General features: G+C 42.0%; 1 protein-coding gene across 2 annotated transcripts in view; it reads left to right on the top strand.

The window, feature by feature from the left end:
• The window catches only part of LOC144955791 (insulin-like growth factor 1 receptor), a 119611-nt gene that overhangs the window by 86900 nt on the left and 12439 nt on the right, over positions 1-20272 (top strand). For both annotated transcript variants that reach the window (XM_078885957.1, XM_078885956.1), the window contains 10 exons: positions 1640-1782; positions 2268-2412; positions 8304-8518; positions 8649-8775; positions 9230-9483; positions 10189-10356; positions 11586-11796; positions 16710-16981; positions 17793-17926; positions 19306-19471. In XM_078885957.1, the coding sequence (XP_078742083.1) occupies positions 1640-1782; positions 2268-2412; positions 8304-8518; positions 8649-8775; positions 9230-9483; positions 10189-10356; positions 11586-11796; positions 16710-16981; positions 17793-17926; positions 19306-19471 (1835 nt within the window). The remainder of the gene's footprint in view (positions 1-1639; positions 1783-2267; positions 2413-8303; positions 8519-8648; positions 8776-9229; positions 9484-10188; positions 10357-11585; positions 11797-16709; positions 16982-17792; positions 17927-19305; positions 19472-20272) is intronic.

The following is a 20272-nucleotide window of genomic DNA, read 5'->3' on the forward strand; positions in this document are numbered from 1 at the left end:
CACATTGCTGCAAGGGATGATCAGAATCTTTATTTATACTGGAAGAATACCATGAAGCTCTTTTTTTCACAGATTTCCATTTGGGGCAGGTCAGAAAGTTAACGGCGGGTCAGAAAGTTACAATGGCCGAGACTAACGACGGAGTGGGAGCCAAAGGATGGTAACATACACTAGAGGATGTCCATCGTGGAGATGGAATGAAAATTTGCTTGTCTATAGGAATTACATTAGAGACTGTGATTGACGGTGATTGCTTGGGGAGGATTTCATCCAGCAATGGATAGATTATGAATTATGATCGTGACAAATGCTTTTGAGACCTTTACCTTTTACTGTCCTGGTCCACAGCACTCAAATCCAGTGATCCAACGTGGGAACTCCATAATTCGCAAGATAAATATATTTAAGGCTGCGTTTTTGTTGTTTGTGCACTTAGTTTATACCACAACAGCGTTCAGTATAATATATACTAGAGCAAAAAGAAAACAAGTGGCGAGAAAGTAAGAGCTTTCATTTTAGCCCAAGGGTTTACACTTCACTTCCAACAAGTAAAAAATACGTGAGTCTAAGTCACTGAATGGCTTGGGGGTGAGAACTCTGAACTGGCACTGATTGTCAAGGTTCAGCCAGGCAGACTAGTGAGCTTCAGGCTTTCACCGTGGGGCACGCCTTTCCTGTCCTTTCACCAGCACTCATTGGTGTTACGGCTCTCACCACAATTCCTGTCTAAGGTGGCCGCTTCCATCTTTTCCACGCAGCAAGATATACACACTTACCTACACACTATGGGTGGGGAGGGGGCCTTTTGGTTGGAGCTGAGAGCTTTCCTTGCACTCCTTAGACATCCCCAGGGCCATAAAGTTCGTCCCTGGCGAGGACCGAGCCGCGTTGGTCCTCTCGGCAGTTCTTCGTAATTGTCTGTGGGAAATGGAAGGGACCCGGCTGCCTCCAAGGTGCGTATCTCTTGTTGGCCCTGGGAGTCTATCACGCAAGTGCTACATTTTTAGCACACAGTGCACACAGTGCAATTCACGCAGGCTGTAGGCCGCATCTTGGGCCCAGGCAGCTGTTGTTTGTCAGACGGCTTCGTGGAGTCTCCCCCACACCCTTTGTGAAGCACTGGAGATTGTACACCTTGGCCTCCCAGGATGCTGCGTTTTGGTCGGGCAGTCATGTCCTCGCGGTTATGGTTTTAACCGGCTTCGTCTCCTCTGGCTTTTGGTATTGTTGCGAAGTTGTGACGCCTTGTGCAAGGATGAACTGAATGAAGAGTAACGTTTTGTACCTGTAAAGGCTGGTTTTCATTCTTGCACACAGCGATCCTCACCCTCCTTTCCTCACTTTTCACCCTGACCAGGTTTGAAGATCCTGGTCGACCTGGGCTGGGTTTTCCCGTTTCTTTCTGATGAAGAATATTTTTTTTATATGAGGCAGTGGGACTCAGAGGCAGCCTTAAGGGGGGGGGAGTTAGGCAGGGCCTAGGATAGGCAGGTGTGCTTTTGAAGCCTCTTGAGGGTGAAGCCTTGGCAGGTATGAATTGCAAAGTGTACTGCCGTGTGCAGGGATGAAGAGTGAAAACCAGATTTTTAAAGGTGCAAAACCTTATTTTAAGTGACGTTTTTTTCTTCTTTATCCTCAGCATGACTTGCACCAAATGTGATGGTCCCTGTCCAAAAGTGTGCAAGTATGGAAACGTCAACATCAACTCACTCACGGCGGCGCAGGAGCTGTACGGATGCACCGAGCTTGATGGGAACCTGACTATCGACATCCGTGGTGGAAGTAAGTTTCACATAAATTCACGGCTTTCAATAATATTCATAGTGCACAGGGGGAGAGCCCTTTAGTTACGCGTGTCCTGTCTTCCGTGTCCTTAACCACATTTTATTGGGGCCTTTGTAAAGTCATCGCAGTCATTTTTGTGTTGCTTGCGATGTCAGTAAGAACTTAGCTCTGTTTACAGATTTAATTCTTGCAAACAGGATGTTTAACGTTGAACAAAATTGGCTTCTACTTTGTCATGAAAATGGATGGCTTCTTGCTAAAATCAGTTCACTTCATGTCTACACAATGATTCCTAGTTTTTTACTGACATCCATTATCGTTCATGTTACAAGTCAAGTTAAAACTGCTTTCACGCTGACAGTCTTGCTGGCTACATTAAGGTGTAGGCGTAGTATGCTAGTTTTTGAATGCACGCAGTTTCGGAGCACTTTTACACGGATTTCTGTTCTTGAACAACATGTTCACGTTGCTTTCCCACTCAGACAACATTGCAGCAGAACTGGAGACAAACCTGGGACTGATTGAGATGGTGACGGGTTTTGTGAAGATCAAGCGCTCTTCAGCCCTCGTTACCCTTGCTTTCCTCAAGAACTTAAGGATAATCCGTGGAGATATGCTGGACGAAGGGTATGTCTCTTAATTTTTTAAAACAGAAAACTACTTTTGAATCAACTGAGAATGAATACCTCGCCTGAACTAGCTTTCCGGTGTGTTTTGGGGTTGTACCGCTTATTTTTTTTGTCATGATGTTCGACGTATTTTTTTCATGTGGTGAGGGTCACTTTTAAAAACTAAAAATATTTGTATTAGATTTTTTGCTGTACATATGAACAAAGGCCCACAGCAGAATGTTGGGTGACAAAAAACAATTGCACGCGAATATCCGCCAGGCCCATGAACCCGACCTGGCCTGATTGGGGGGGGGGGACACACACAAGCTGATGGGCAACAACAGCAGCCAGCAATGCTGTATTTTAGAAGGAAAACGTGAACTGCTCAATTTAGTTCCTGAAGAAGCTCCCGGCATGTTGGGTGAAACGTCAGACACCGCATCAAACAACACTCGGTAACAACCCGAAAATACATCGGAGAATTATGCAGCACACCGCTGAATTACTACATATCACCTTTCCCAGAACCCCATTTTATTACGGTTAAGTTATGATCTGCTAGGTGAGATAGCATCTCTATAATCCAGTAACTTGCTAGCACGGTTCGTGGATCATACATAGATTAGGTAGTGTTTACGATATCTATCTGAAAGAGGAAAGATGATGCCTTATTATTGAAAATATGTTTTATAGTCGGCTATAACAACTCACGCACGTGAGTTTTCTCTGGGCGTTTCGTTTTCCTTTCGCACAAAAACAAAACGGCACTAAAATAGTACTTGGCCAAAACAGGGTCCATCTGCAATGTGTTGACGCATTGATTATTTCTCATTCGTTTCACTGCTTATAAAGGTTTGAAATGGGCATAGCCTAAATGTTAGCAGCCAATGCCAATTCATGTGGTTGGCCGCGACCGTGGTGGTGGTGGGCTTTCCACCAATCAAAGGGCTGCAGGCAAAAATTAGCATGTTAATTAATGCAAGATCGCCGAGCATCCTTCACGACGAGTGCGCCAAGGTGTTTATGTTAATGTGAGAAATTTGTCTTGAACCTATCTACATGACTTTACCGAAAGACCCAAAGAATAGCTTTACCATCAGTCCCTTCTGCTGATCAAGCCCACTTTCCTGAACAGTTCTAATTCTGTCATTAATTTGTATGTTACCTAATCCATGTTTCTCTTTTTACGTCAATCCAATTCCATTTTTACCATATGCTGATAGAAAAACAATGATTTGCCTGATTTTATCAGCAATATACCCATCATATGAAAACACCAGCCCAATAAACATTGGTTGTATTTTTCAGAGAAAAGCATTGCATTTCAAATTTGGCTGGTAAGGTTGCCTTGGAAGCCAGGCCAACTCTTTTCTACAAAAAAAAATAGTTTTTATTTTACCAGGTGAAAAAGCTCTTTTTCAGAAGCGATCTGGCCACAAATGATAGCTCAACGAAGTAGCTTATCACATGGACATTTTTTTCAGCCAAATACTTAGCACGCACGTTGATTCTAAACGTGGAGAGAAAAACCGGCGGATCCGGAGAAAAATCCACACGACCACGGGGAGAGAGAATATGCAATCGAACCCGTGACCTCCATACCAGGCGAGGGATTAACATCTCACCACTGAGACTCCCACTTGTTTTGTTACCATTTCCTCAATTCGGTAGTGATCTCAACAAGCTTTGAGCAAAGCCTTAGGCTCGAGTGCCAACAGGTGAATTGCTTTTTGCAGCATTCTTTCCCCATCCCGTTCTTTTGTGGCTCTACTATTCCGTTACCTTTTGTGTCCCTAATAGCCCTGGTCCTGTCCTGGCTGCTGAGACACTAATATTGAAGTGAGTTTTTTCCCCCAAAACCATGTTAGTTAAAGGTCAACGACTGCTTAAATAATGTAGATTGCACCCCCCCCCCCCTTGCACCTGCTCATTTAAAAATTGGCTACAAACAATGGATATAAGGATGAATGGATTTTTTGGCTCGACTGTGTTGAACGGCTATAGTTTTCTCTCTGCTGCCAAGTCTCCCACCACGCCGCTAAAGTATATATTTTTCTAAGATGCTGAAATATAAAACTCTTCAAGGAAGCTCTCATGAGGTGATGCAGAACCTGCTGCATCTCGTAGGAATGAGGAGATGGTTGTTGCCAGCACAAACAGTCTCAAAATGTTCAGGGATTATTTCTGTGAATAGACCGGAAGAAATGTTGTTGCTGAAGCAGTCACCCCCACTTATCGGCAAGGCAAATATCACCACTTTTGTGGTGCATACAGCTGTCAAACAGTTGTCTGAATATATACTTACATGTCCTATAAGTAAGACTACTTTCATGGGTGTTGATATTTAACTGGCAGTATTACGCACGGATAGAACGGTGGGACTGGTTTGGTGCACTGCACTAAGAACCCCAGCAGCTTGAGTTGGATTTCCAACTCGGTCTAACAATGTTGACAAATGGTATCATAAGTCTTCCTTGGCCTCCCTTTTTCACTAACCTGTCCTAACCATAGTGGTCTGTACAGGTTGATCAATAAACTAAGCAATGTAATTTGAAGCTTAACTCAGATGGATCCGCAATGAAATCCCATTAAATTGCATGCATCTCTCCATGGCAGAAATCCCCGTTACCCATTTGAACGAATGGAGATTTGAACAGAGGAATTGCCTGTAGAAGAATCACGTTGCCTGCAGGTATAATCTATGATGGAATTTTAGAGATATAAAAAATGATTATGGCATGAATCGCCAAGCTCTTGTATACATTCATTGGAACTCTGGTGGCAGGTTACTCTGCGCTATTTGTGCGAAGCAATGAAATAAATACTTAGAAGAGAGAAAAACGGGTTCAATAAAAATGTACACGCGAGCAACATTCTTCACGTGACGGTAAAGCATTCCGGTTATATTCTATATGGAATTACAAACTATCTTTTGCTTTGGAACGCCATTTTCATGATGAAATATTTGGTGATGGAAAACACGAAGGCTCTTCGAATATACCGTTTATTTTTGCAGTTGTGCTGCTTGGGAGTAATTGCCCTTCGTGCATAACTGTGAATGGTGTTAATGCCACAGGGAGGATCATGAATAAAAAAAAAGATGATGCACCTTTACATGGATATTTGTACTCCCACATATATTTTACTTCCCGAGCAGTTGACATTTCCTACTCCTCTGCATTATGTTGCAATCGACATTGCTCTCAAGAACATTTATTTCACAACCGTTTAGCTGCTCATGCATACCTATACATGAGAGAGAGAACACCAGATGGGCGCCCAAGCAACTTGCATTGTCTTGTTAAGGAAGCTTGTGACAATTGTTTCCTACTGCTTGAAACATTGCAAGCGTGGGGGGGAAAAAAAACAGTTCTTGGCAAACATTGTCAAGTGCAATGAGACGGAGATCCATTATTTCACTCCTTAAAGCAATCGCGCATGCAGCAGCAACATTGATTTACATCTATTGTGGCCCAAGAAGCACTTCTTCATTGGCATTGAGTACCAAAGTGATGATGCCGTTTACGTCCTGAAATGCTTGAGCGATCGTCCTTGAGCCGTGTCTGCTATTGGCACACGTGTATACTCCTGTCACACCAGTGGGAGAATTGCCTTGCTGTATTTAAGGGTGGCTCGACTGATGAAAGAACTGCCTATTTAATAATATTAAGCTATATTCTTATCCAGATACAAAGTTGTAAGTTAACCTTGGAACTGTCAATGTGTAGGTTACCTTAATATCAATTAAATTTACTTGGACTATTGATTATGATTTGAAGTTTCATGTGTTGTTTAAAGTTTATCGTTAATAACTATTGTGTTTTTTGTTTGCTTAAATGTTCACACAAAGTTGTACACAGGTTGCGCCTGGTATTTTAACAGAATCTGGCAAAAAGTCTTAGAATCCCACTGGCTATAGCCACCTAAAGTGTAAAACACTTTGGAGCCTACATGCCTAGTGAAACATGAGAATTAACGCAGATATATTATATGTGGGGTCAAGCTCAATTTATGTAATTAACAATTTCATATTTGTGGTAAAAAAAATTGTCTTAATGGAAAATTATACACCAACAATGGTTGCCTAACAATAAGCCATGGTAAAAAAAAAAACAATTTAGAGAGGGAGAGAGTTGATAAGTGGATAATGGCTGTGTTATACTATTGAAGGTCTGATATATATGAATGAATTAAGCAAATCAGGTAGGAGTTTATTATATTGAAGCAGTATATACACAATGAATGCCCATGCCTTTTAGTGAAAACGACTGTTAGTGAAGACGATATAGTATGATGTTTTCCCCAATGTTTTAGGACTTCATGAGCCAAGTGACAAAGTCTTCTTAACCTGTGCCTTCTTAACCTGTGCCTTCTTTATTCGTACTCTATTGGGGGTAAGCTCGTTGAGCAGCTTGCTGGGGCATAGGTGAAGTCATGTGCAATTATCTTAGTTTCCATCCAAAGCTTACGGATGCCCCTTATCCTATAATGCAGCATCCTGTAACCCAGAAGCACATTCAATCATGTAGGGCCCATTGATATGTTTACTATATTTTATTGTGGGACTGTCACAATCTCTGTTTCAGATAAATGTTTTACGGACTAGAATAAAGTTGACTTTTTGTGAAAGTGATGTAAGTGAGTCCTTGAATATGGTGTAATTTGACAGTGCAGATATATCTTGAGCTCTGCGTCAGGGATGAAATTGCTCTCTTAGCCTTTGTGACGAATCCAGGTACTGTGTACATGTGTTGAAGTCATCGGATAAGCATCATAGTCGTCTTTGTTGGCGCCATCGTTTGTCATTGCACAATTTTACTTTTGGTTTTTGGTCCCCATGTGTGGAGACTTACAAGGTAGTGGATGATGTCCCCACTTGTCTATAATTGCATTTTGATCCTCTGATTCATTGATCCCCTGTAATCTTGTGGTTAAAGGGCTGAAACCCACAGCATGCATCACAGTACTCAGTCTAATTTGTTCCCCTAGCAGTTCTCAGAATGTATATATATGCCTTCTGTTAAATTTGTACATAATGCTAGACTTGTCTTAATGCCAGTTAAATATAACGTATTTAACCAGGCACGCACGGGGGTAGTTTAAATGTGTTATCCGGTTTTATAATGTTCACAATTCTCGGCTTAATTTTGGAATATTCATGTGCGTGATTTGGATTGTGCCAGTGTGATTTGGCACACATGCAGTTCTCTTGTAAGCGATGTCACATTGTCTTAAAAAGCCCACATTAAAGCAGACAGAGCTTTATTAATTCCCAGCGGAAATCACTGGGCGGCTGTGGAAATCAATCTATCCATTGGCATGAATGCTGACCACTAGAAATCCAAATTCATTGCCATGCACAATTTATTTGGTCAAGTGTTAAATGAATTAAAAATCAGAAGCGGACGAAGGTGCCTCCTAGCGCGGGCTACTGTCTGGGGATTTTTCGCTGATGGAGCATTCACGTGCTTATTACAACTAAAGGTGGGCTGTTGTTTGCTCTTTGTTGTGAACAATGGCATGAGAATAAGGCACTTGAGCGAGAAGTGCCACCTGCTATTTGAGTGAACTCAGCAGCTTTTGTGCTACCATGAACAGTAAATAACACATAAAAGCAAGCACAACAAAAGCATGAGAGGGTTCGTTAACTATGTTTTTAGAGCTGCTTTTTAAAAATAAAATAAAGTAACTTTGGTGGTCATAAAAGTAATTTACTATAATCATAATATTAATATGGTTTGCAGGTTAATAAATTGCATTGGCGATGTGTGGTGACATCAAAAGCTTTGTCCATGATGATATCTTGGTAAATTATTGCCTTGATCACTGTTTTGATTGAAAACCATTCAACTAATTTCATCGCGCGTTTTTTTTCTCCTTATTTTTGTTACAATTATTATCTTGCAGAAATTACTCATTCTACGTTCTGGATAATCAGAATCTGCAGCAACTTTGGGACTGGACCAAGCATAATCTCACAGTGTTACGCGGCAAGCTCTACTTTGCCTTCAATCATAAGCTGTGTATGTCAGAGATTTACCGCATGGAGGTGGTGACCGGCACTTACGGCAGGCAGAGCCGCACTGACCTCAACCCTAAGGAAAACGGCGATCGCACCTCATGTAAGAAAAACACCTGCATGGATTTTAGGAACGTTTTGACTTGTGAACCTGGCAACACATGTCCATTTAACTGGCACGATTTTGTGGCTATGCTGAAACTTACTTTGCGTGCTTTTTTCATTCTTTGAAGGTGAGAGCAAATTCTTGCGTTTTACTGGCAATGAAACTTCGTCAGATAAAATTAAACTGGAATGGGATCACACTTGGCCCAAATATGACCGTGACCTGCTCAGCTACACGGTGTACTACAAGGAAGCGTAAGTAATGAAGTGTGGCAAAAAAAAAACATGCACTACAACATTTATAACGTGGAATATGGTTTGTAAAACTTAGTGTTAAATTTGGAAGATATTACTTCTTAGACTCTTGTTTGAACAGGGTCGCTTCAGAGTGAATTTTAAAAAATCCATACATTTACACTCATTGAATAGATGAAGGCCTCCCTATGCAATGACACTCTTACGGATTTTTTTTTTACCATACTTGACCATGCTGGTCCGTGCAGGTTGGTGAAAGGTGGGAGGGTCACGACTGGTTCTGATATCACTCGCCACGAGATGTTGGCCGAGGTCGGGAATACAACTCAGGTCACCAGATTTATAGTGCAGCAGAATAAGCACTGTACCAACTCACTGTCTTGTTTACAGAAAAAAAATTGTTACAGTAAATGTTCAACACTTTATATATAAATCGGTGCTGTTATATTTGCAGGCCCTTCAAAAATGTGTCAGAGTTTGATCAGCAGGATGCCTGTGGATCCAATAGTTGGACAGCTCGGGATCTGGAGTTCAGGGCTGGCCTGAATCCACAGGAGATGTCCAATCCCAGCATCATCCTGCTGTCTCTGAAGCCCTGGACTCAGTACGCGATCTTTGTGCGTGCCTTCACGCTCACCACCACTTCTGGGGACATTAACAACCAAGGTGCCAAGAGCGAAGTGGTGTACATACGCACCAAGGCCAACGGTAAGATGAGCAACTAATAGAATTGTATGTTAGGGGCTCTCCTCCCGCTGAGCTGACGACCACTTTCCCCATTGATGTTTTGGATGGGCCGCGTCGATAACAGTTGAAATGCCATGTTGAGTTTACTGGTGCACTGAAGTGGCAGGTGGTGGCATTGCCGATGGAGTGTCACAGGGAACGGCATAATTTGGTGAATGGGCATGAGAAATTGTAGCCCTGTCGCTGTTCTGGTCTTTGTTGGTCCCTGTGTAGTCAATAATTTATATGTTCATTGTTTTAGACAATCTTGAGTTATAATAGATACAACGTTTGGAACTATTTAAAGTATAAAGAAGGTGCATTAAGTTGTGTAAGGTTTTCTTTGTCCAAGTACAAAACATTCCCTTTAAAGTATAAATCGCAAAAATATTTATTTGGACCTAATTACATAGTTATAGCTGTTACAAGCCTAAAATAACATACAGGTGATGTTGGGATAATACAAATTCTATACTTAATGGACATGAAGTCATAGCAATTTACATAACATAGTTAACATTAATATCTGCATATTACAAAGTAAATCAGAGTACACTGCCTTCCCTTCTCATTCAAAGTCACCGAGAGTGTATTAATGCTCGCACAAATATAAAGCTTTGAACAACAGCAATAAAAATATTCCATGAGGGGACAGCTGTTTCTGCTTGTGTGTATTGCTGGCTGCAGCTTCTTCGATTCCCCTGGATGTGATCGCTGGCTCAAACTCGTCCACCCAACTGGTGGTCAAGTGGCGGGCGCCCGCGTACCCCAACGGAAACGTGACTCATTACATCGTCCGCTGGCAGCGACAGCACGAAGACCCTGAGCTGCGCAAGCATGACTATTGCAACAAAGGTTCGGCACGCATTTCTTTTTGCTGCAGCATGGGTTTATGGCCCAAAGGGTATTTTGCGTTCGTCGATACCTTACTGTAAGGCGTCCAGAGTCCGCGTTGACCACACACTAACTCGTGGCAAAACATGCCAAACAAAGGTGCTCGGATAATATCCATGCATTGTCTTTGAAACGGATTGGCCTACACCAGAGACAGCCGAATGTCTATGGCCTTCTCTCACCGGCGTTCGATGAGAGAACGCCAAAAGGCAAAAAGGTCCCGTGGATATGGCTGCTCAGGCCGAGCTATTAATACTTTGATACTTGCATTGCTTTTGCACTGTGTTCGCGTTTTGGAATTCTCTGATCGAATACTGGTGAGACGAGGCCATGAATAAGTCTAGTATATGGCCAATCAGTTTCAAAGGCAATGCATGGATATTATCAGAGTATGTTTGTTTGCATGTTCACCACAAGTACGTGTGGTTAATGCTGACTTTATGCTTTGCAAAAGATAACTTATTTATTGTTTAAACATCTCAGCATCTATTTTATTGCCAGAAAGGGTAACGCCTATTTTTGTTTTTTCATCATTTTGATACTGGAAAAAAAGTCCCGTAGATATTTATGCTGATTGTTTGTTATCATGAAATCTTACCCATAGTGTTATTACAAATTAATTAAATTGACTGGCTATTTTTTTTACCAACACATTTGTTAGATATTGCTATCACGCTCCGGTGATTTTTTTTTAAGATTGTTTGTCCCCCACCTCTTCCAAAATGTTTAGCCAGCATAAGCAAAGTAAAACCTTTATTATGGATGGGCAAAGTAAGATGCCCTTACACAAGTCTCATAGCCCTATAAATGGTCTGCGTCGGTATTCTGTTTTGTGCTGCTTACTCAATAATTATATGCAGCATTGCCTTTCTACATTTCCAATTAAAATTCTTGTCATCGTGAACTAATGTTAACCCGAAGTTAAAATATTGTACTTTTTTTTTAGGATTTAAGAATGTTAAAGGGGATACCGAGTGCATGGCTTTCATTCACATGCCAAAGTAACTGATGTCAGCAGGTACAATCTGCTGACTAAGAGGGAAGCCAAAAACAGCAAAACCTTGCACGCTGTACAAGATCTCCACTCCTAGCGTCATCGCTAAGCGCTTGGCTTCAGTTACAGGGCACCAACATTTATTCATTCTATTGTGCCCCCCCCTCCCTCCTCATTATTGTTGGCTGCCCGACAGTTTTGAAGGTACCTCAGCGGGAGCCCGCAACAAGCTCGATCGACATGGAACCGGGCGCACGGGGGAACCAGTCGGAGCTGGATACCAGCCTGGCTCCTGAGAAATGCTGCGCATGCCCCAAGACCCAGGCACAGCTGCGCCAGGAAGCCGAGGAGGCTCAGTTCATGAAAACCTTTGAGAACTTCCTGCACAACCAGATTTTCGCCACCAGGTGAGTCGTTTACAAGTGCCACTCTTCAGATCAGTTGTATGACTGCATGTCTCGAAGTATAGCTGGGTTAGTGTGCTAATAAATGGGATTGATAATGTTACCTTTGGTAAAAATTTTTGCCACGCATCTCTCCCATTGCATGTTAATTGACACGTGACTTTGTAGCTACGTGGTGATAAATAATAATTATAAACAACTTATAATGCCATGAAATTAGTATTTTATACACTAGTAAAGTTGACTTTTAACACTTTTCGTTGTGCTTCATGCTCAATGCACTCCAGAGTACAAATGTCTTATGTTATGTAATTTTATAAATTTGTCATCTGTGTTTTTGTATTTTCTTTTTGTGCGTACTTTCTGTACATCACGATGACACTTTGTTTATAAAGAGATTAATATTGGCTTGCAGTGTAGTTAATAGATCGCCAATTTTAAACCACGTAAGCAAGAAAGGCTGCCAGTGGACAAGTCGCTGTCATAAAAAAAAATCTCCCCAAAGTGTACAGAGGGGCTTTTGTTTTTTAGGTGAATGTCTCTTTCCTTCCTGTTTACCGCCAAACTTTGGCATTTGACTTGACTGCGAAGTATGGATTGAGGGCAAAAGAAGGGGGGGGGGTACATCAAAGCGGCAGACTGTTTGTTTCCCCAGCAACTTTCAATTATAACATTGGGAGAAAGCTTCTCATGCCAAGTGGTTATCTTGGCCTGTGTCCACATTCTGTGTAGCCTTTTTTTAAATCATCCATGCAAATTTCGAAAAATAAAAATTTGTACGAGATTATTTCAACAAAAGCCGATGATAATCCATTGATAGACTTTGGTATTTTTTTTCAAGCTCTTTTTGTACCGTTTAATTTTCATATGTTTTTGTTTGTTTGCACACCATCATGTACATCCCAGGTAGCACACTTGAAAAATGAACAAGGCAGCCACTTTTAATATATGTGTTTAGGTTGACAGGAACAAATGGGTTCCTTTTCCTTGAATAATCTAGGTACACTTGGGGTGATGGGAGGGGTCTTTCTGGACGGGCACCAAATAAATGAATTGGTGAGTTAGCTGGTGAGTGAATAAGAAGCTATGTTTGGGCTTTAGCTGTCGCCGGCAGCCAGCAACTGGAGCACTCAGACCCACCGTCGCCACTGCTCGGGTGTCAAAGGAAAAAAAATACAAACGCTGCGCTGTGACGCACAGGCTTCTGGGGCGGAAGAAGGGGGCCTCGTTGCATAGTTTCGGCATTTTAGGGTGCTTAAAGGGCACTGCCTTGTCCAGCGTTTGCTTGGTGAATGTTGCCTCTTAAAAATGAGTTGTGTTTTATGTGCACAATGCATGTAACCGACGACATTCAGGCATGACGGGTACTTCTTCGTTTTTCCTTGATTTGTATTTCAAACAGATGAGCACTTAGTAAAGTCATGAGCAGTTGAATCCCTTCACTGCTCTTTTTTTGGATGTTTCCAGACATGCACGTTGAAAATTGTTAATACAGTATCGCTCTTGTATAATGTTCTTTAACTTAAAAAAAACAGTTGTATTACACTGTATGTATCATTTGGTCTATCATATAATTAGAACGTGTACCCGCCACTAACTCTCTTGATGAAATTTCGTCTTTACTGAAAATAAAGGCCGTGCATGAATCTCAGTACCCACGTTTAATAGGGTTAGGTGTGGGCATGGGCTTGTCACTTAAACTCTAAGAACAATGTCCCCAGAAAGGACGAAACCAGTCGAGCAGAGTTCCACTGACCATCATCCCACCCTTTTTCTGGTGGTGGCAGTTGATGAGCATTAGTGGGGTGCGTGTAGGAGTAGCCGCCCTGTCATCACATGACTCCATGCAGGTTACTGTTTGTTCACAGCTTCCCCCCTTCACGTGGGCCCCTCATACCACGAAGCGTACCCTCCCCTCGCCCCCCTCACCCACCCTCTACGTCCTGGCATGGACAGGATTTCGTTTGGATTGGGGGACGACGACATGATGGCCCATTAGTGCTATATTAGTCAAGATCAAAAGTTTGCTATAGAGAGGCTCGATAAAAAAAAACCCCACAAGTTTGTAGTAAACCCTAAGTTCACGCTTTAGGTACAAATTCCAAGGAAAACTCAAACGTACTTTTTGTCATAGCCGCATTAGTGCCAACCGAGTGTATTATTAGCCCCGCTAAAATACTGCACTTTGATTCAGTAACGTTATTCCATACGTCTCAACATTTGCTTTCTTTTTCTTGAAGTCTATTCGCAAACAGTTGGCTTTGAATCTCAATGTGACACGTGCATTGTATATACACTGAGGACATTTTCTTTTTTCGTTTCGTTTTATAAAAATAAAAAGAGGCAGACGACATACATCTGTTGGGTTTGTGTGGAAGACTGGACGTTACTAATGAAATGCTGCGCTGGAAAACAGATAAGCGTGTTTGTAATGTAATACACGTGGTTTAATGCACCATGTCTGGACAAGATCATATTAATCAACTTTGTACTTCTTTCATTCAAGGGAAGTAGCTGTGCGATGATTTTAAATTGTCAAATTGCATCATATTAGGTTAATGTGCAAATAATCAAATATTAATACTGTGCATCTCTATGCACTGTATACACATTCATGTTATATTTTTTTTTTAAAGTGTACAACAAATCATAAACAACCTTTGTGACAAATAAATGTACGTATAGGATTGTTGTCGGTTTTAGACATCGGGGAAGATACTCCGAGGGCTTGCGTTGCTTGTTATCGTATACAAGTTGTTAGGTACAAACATACGTGCAAGGATACACACCCGGATGGCAATGCGGTTTGAAATCTGAGGCACAACAACTCCATGTGTGTAGTAAATCAGTAGAGACCACCCTGCTGGGCATCACAGGTTGGCTTGCCCTTGTTCCTTTTGGAACAGAACATGGTCGAAAAACCTCGCTTTTATTTGACACCCTGTCACCTTCCATATTAACCTTCTCAAAAATAAATAACTAAAGCTGACTCTTTGTTTTAAGTCGGCCTTTACGAACGGGTTTCCTTTGCTCGTGTTCACTTTTTGCCAGAGTCCTGTGGCTGTTGTAATTCTTGGCGTTATTTTTTTAATCGGTTAAATTCGCATCGGAAACCGTTGGGTGACGTTTCGTGATAACCGCGGTTATATATTTGTTTGGGCTGTAGTGGTGGCACAGTGGTTAGTGCACTGCGCTAAAAAACCCGGTGACCTGAGTTTGATTCCTGGCCACAGCTGACATCAGTGGTGAGTGATACCTGATCCGGTTCTTGCCCCCCCCCTCTCCCCCGCCTTTATCAACCTGCAATGCCCAGCGTGGTGAAATATGGTCATGCAACTTTGTTGACCGATATGGCATGGGGGGGAGGCTTTTATCTAGCAGTAGATTGACAAAGGGCTGTATGGATATGTTAAGAAATATGTTAGATACATGAATCTGCATTTATTGAAGGTACATTTATCAAGCTTATCAAATGTTGTTTTGATGTTTATGTTATTCAATGAAATGCAAGCTATGAGTCATTTTTTAAACGTTATATAACAGTTGCTCTCTTTTGTCTAATTTTTAAATCCTGGATAAAGCTCGTGTTTTTTTCGCGCTCCCTTTGCGCAGAATCTAAACCATGGATTATGAACACAGAGCAAAATTTTGTATAAGTGGACCCCTAGCTTATATCCAGTTGGCTGATTTAATAAAGCAGGCCAAAGTTCGCATTAGAGCTTTCGTCAAACCTTGTTTTCCACAGAATTTACACAAACTTGGAACTTCTGTCAGTTCTGCGGCGTTATATGTCGGTCTTGTAAACATGTGAGCGGATGTGCACTGTAGTACAAAAATATATCAGAAAAACAAGTCTCCAATATTGCCGCAAAAAATCTCGAGTAAGATTAATTTCAGGTGCTAGATGTCACGTGTTTATTTTTCGGCATGTGACATTGTTTTCATACTCCACCCCCAAAGTGGTGGGAAGGCAGTGGCGGGCGGGGGTGGGGGCACCGAAAACTCAGTCTCTTAATCATAGCGGTCTTAGTCGTGCAGTGCCATCTAGTGTGGAGATGCTCAACCTAATAAGCCATCGCGCGAACTCTGGTCATCCTTGCAGCGGGTTTTGTCTCGCCATGGAACAAAGTCGGTCACTGCATTGTGCACTTTCAGATAACGCTTCTGCGGCTGTCTAGACCGCTCTTCCTTCCGATGTTAGGAAGCCACTGGAGGCTATGTACTTTCAAATCTAGATTGAAAATTCGTTTCATTAGAACTGCTTTTAGTGTTTAGTTTGTTGTCCTTCCCCCCGCACCTCCGATGAGTACAGTTGGCTACATAGGGTGCAAAAGAAGTTCAACACACATACAGCAGCTGACGTGGCAGGTTTTCATGCATGAACACAATATGACATATGGGTTCTTCTGTAGAGAGTGGGGGATGGGGCAGGGTCATCTTGGGCTACAGAACATGAGCCCAAATACCAAGCCCATGTGTTGTCTAGGGTTTGGTGGGTGGGTTATAGTTCATCGAGTTCTTGGGCTCGGCAGTAGACGTGAAATAAAAAGCAGCTATGATTTCAATAAACTTTTACCGAAAACATGTATTGTTCTTATTTTTTGCAATGTGGAATCCCCTTCAATTCTGTAGGAATAATTTAATCATAAATATGTCCTAACTTTATTATAATGTTTATAAAATATAAACACATAAGCAATGTTCACATTATGCTGTTACTCGTGATACGATTACTCAATGTTAGTTTGGCAAGTGTTGCACGAGTTCGACTTGGCTTGTTATCTCAATTTTAACGTCGAACACATTTTGCTTGGAAACTCGACATCTCCCGCCAAGACATTGTGAATCTCATTTTGAACTTGGAATCAAAATACCGCGACTCTGAAAGTTTCCTCAGAAATTTGCATTGCGCACAGGCCTGATCGGAAACGACGGGACATGTTCGGGACGGATAACACCACGGACAGCGGAAACAGCACCTCTTCTTTGATCGGTTCCGAAGAGGTCATTCCCACTCCGGTAGTCTACTCCTTCGCCGAAGAGATGGTGTTTGGCAAAGAGCGCATCACCATCACTGGACTACGCCACTTCACAGCCTACCGCATCCAAATCCAAGCCTGCAACCACGCCTCCGAGCTCGTGGGCTGCAGCGCCCCAGCTTACGTGTCTGCTCGCACCCAACCCCACTGTGAGCAAACTCTTATGTTCATACCTCTATTCCTGCCACGTATATAGTAACGCTCAGGGGGCCTTAGTCTCAACTTTTTTTTCTTGTGCTGAGCGTACGACCAGCCCCCATAGCTCGACCACAAGCAGAGATATCAAGGGTTGTATCATGTTAGGCCCATGTGCACTGCAGCCAATCTTGAGCATCCATGAGAGCAGAACATCATGTGCCCTGTGGCGTGTCCAAGCTTTGCCAGCTCCAAACCACAATTGGGCTTATTAGTCACAAAAAATTTCGGCAAGAAACTTGACATTTTTCTAAATAATGTTTTAACTGTCAAAATGTTAATAGATTGGATTTATCAACCAAATCTCGCCAAAGTAACATTGTTATCATTCCCTTTTAATTATCCCGTGAATATATTATTATAAGTCCAAAATAATCTGGAAAAAAAACGTAGTTTTGTAAACCTTTCCATGAGTGGTTATCCAAATGTGTTTTTGGGTTCCCACACTCGCCTAGATTAGTGTGTACGACATTTACAAAGCACGCTATGGAATGGACACCAAAGATTTTGTGAAACATTCACGCACACAGTCTGCATTGTTTGTCAGTGTTAGAACCACTAATCTCGAATTAGAAAAATTCTAAGAGATGCAACAGACTCTTATCTACACACAACTGTGGTTACAGAGCTCTTCCATATCAAAGAGTGAATCTCAGTCGCATCATTCATATTGTTAGGTGCCGATTTACCCAAAAAAAGTACAGCTTCTCCACTTTGAAATAGGCAAAATACACTCATGTTCATGTCCCGCTTCTGGTTATGCAGTTGACGCTGACAACATTACTGGCCACGTGAAATGTGAGGTTGTCAAAAACATCATCTACCTTCAGTGGAAGGAGCCCAGTGACCCCAATGGACTTGTGGTGCTCTACGAAGTCAAGTACCAACGTGACTCGGAGGTAGGACATGAAATGCACGAGCATCCTACATTTCCTAGTGGTGAATAAGCGTGCATTATTATATTTGCTGTGTACAGTTGTTTGTCAGTCCATGGCCGGATGGAAGGTCGTCACGCGGGTTATTTGAGCATGCTTTATCGCGTTGGTAAGTGTGGTTTGGTGAAGGTGGAGAACGCGTAGACATTGGAGCATAGAAGTAAAGTACAACAATGGATTTTACTGCACTTTCTTATGCTGTCCATTACCTAGTCTCATATCGAAAAACCCAAAGAATACCGAAAGACCCAAAGAATAGTCTCATAGCTTATACCAACCTGTTGTGCATGGTGGTCGCCTATCTAAACACTATGCAGACTCAACGCTGCTTATCTTCTGAGCTCTGACGAGATTGGGTACATTCCAAGTGATTTGGCCACAGAGTTGTGCTCAGTATTTACTTATCAAGTGGCTTTTTTCATTAGATTCCCACCAAGCCTGTGTAAGTTAGTACTATTCATTTTTTGGCACGTAAAAATGCACCATATTTTGGGTAAGCTTATAATTATGCATCGATTGCAATATTACGAAATTTGAATTTGGGCACGTGAGAATGAATTCCTGAATTTTTTTTGCGAATGACACATTTAGTTGGAGGCAGCATATACAATTTCAGATGAGGTTGACAAAAAACATAAAAAGAATACAGCCAAGATGGAAAAAATAGAAAAAGAATGGATTACTGAATAGATAGTGACTCTGAATCTTGACAGCTCATTGTATATCTGAGTGGGAAGTCACTTGTCAAATATTGAAGGGATTTTGCTTGCACTTATAGTGGATGACAGCTTCGTTGAATGAATCTCACAGAAAAAGCTGCATTGTGACTAAACAGTTATCTTTAACATCTCCAAGGATTTGTACGTGTAGACAACGTGGCATGTGTGTGTATGCTGGTGTGGTGCTGATCTCCCATCCCCTTGTATGCTGTCTGCCAGCTTTCATTGGTGCTGCTCGATAACAGCACTTGCCCCAAAAGTCTGTCGGCTACATGTTTTTTTTTGTCTTTTTACTGAATTATTTCATGTGGGGAGCAGTCGTGCAGGGGTTAGTGCACTGCGCGACGAACCTGGTGACCCGAGTTGGGTTCCCGCTCTCAGCTAACACCAGTGACGATTATTTGAACCGGTCCTGGGCCCTCCCCTAGATTGACTCAGCCTAATTAATGTACCTCGTGCGATGTGTAAACATTACCACTAGGGAGACAAAAGCGGTGGCCATGGTGCTGTCCACCCTTGTGTGCCATGGCGGCCTTCATAAGGTGTTTGCTAAACAGCACTTGCCCCAGCAGTCTGTAAAGGCTATACGGGGGATTTTTTTGTTTTGTCTTTGTATTGCATTAGAGCCAGATTCAGCAGCACTGCGTCTCAAGGAGCTCCTACCGGGAAGGGAAAGGTTTCCAGGTTCGGCATCTGCTGCCGGGGGATTACACGGCTCACATCCGTGCCATCTCGCTTTCTGGAAATGGCTCCTGGACCGAGCCTTTTCACTTCCGCATTCCCGACCCAGGTATGCACTGCGTTTGGCACCGTAACATGCAAGCTCGCGTTTGCGTCGATGTGGAACGCATGCTGCACTTGGATTACGATGCAAGATGTTTTTGTTTCACCCTCTTTACAGCTTAACCGTCTGACTTACCTTTGTCATGCGAAAGGAGACCATGAGTAATTATATGCAGAATCCATCCTACATCTTCACGTAAAAGTACAATAATGTTTTTGGTTCAGCCCATTGGCTTTCCATACCAACGTTTTCAAGCAGCATTTGTTTAATTATTCAGACCCTGGACCAGTTTTGACCTTTTGGAGCTCAATCGGCACATGCGGGCTTCTTAAATAAATGTTGCTTCATAATATTGGATGGGAAAACCAATAGGTTGATGGACTGTAACATATATTTATTTATATGTAGAGACACAGAATGGAGATATGCTTATTTGCTTTTACCCATAATTCTCCAAGACAATGCAAAATAAGTTTGTATGAGGGGCAATGGGTTATAGTGTAGGAAATACTGTTTTTTGGCCTGTTGGTTGTATTTGATTGAACTCTGTTGTTCTTTGGACATGGGACGCTATTAGAATTATTTGCAAAAAAACATTTTGTTTGTGTTATTATTCTGCGCAGTAATCAGGGATTATGGTCAGAGTAGAGACATTTTTTTTTATATTAATCAATTAAAACTTGGAATCATTTTAATATCTTATCAAGAAATATCAGAATCAGAATATTTATTTATACTGGAGGAATTCGATGATCTATAAAGCTCTTTCACAGATGTCCAGTAAGGGCGGGTAAGAACGTTACAACA

Source organism: Lampetra fluviatilis, chromosome 3 (assembly GCF_964198595.1).
Source record: "Lampetra fluviatilis chromosome 3, kcLamFluv1.1, whole genome shotgun sequence".
Classification (NCBI taxonomy): Eukaryota; Metazoa; Chordata; class Hyperoartia; order Petromyzontiformes; family Petromyzontidae; genus Lampetra; species Lampetra fluviatilis.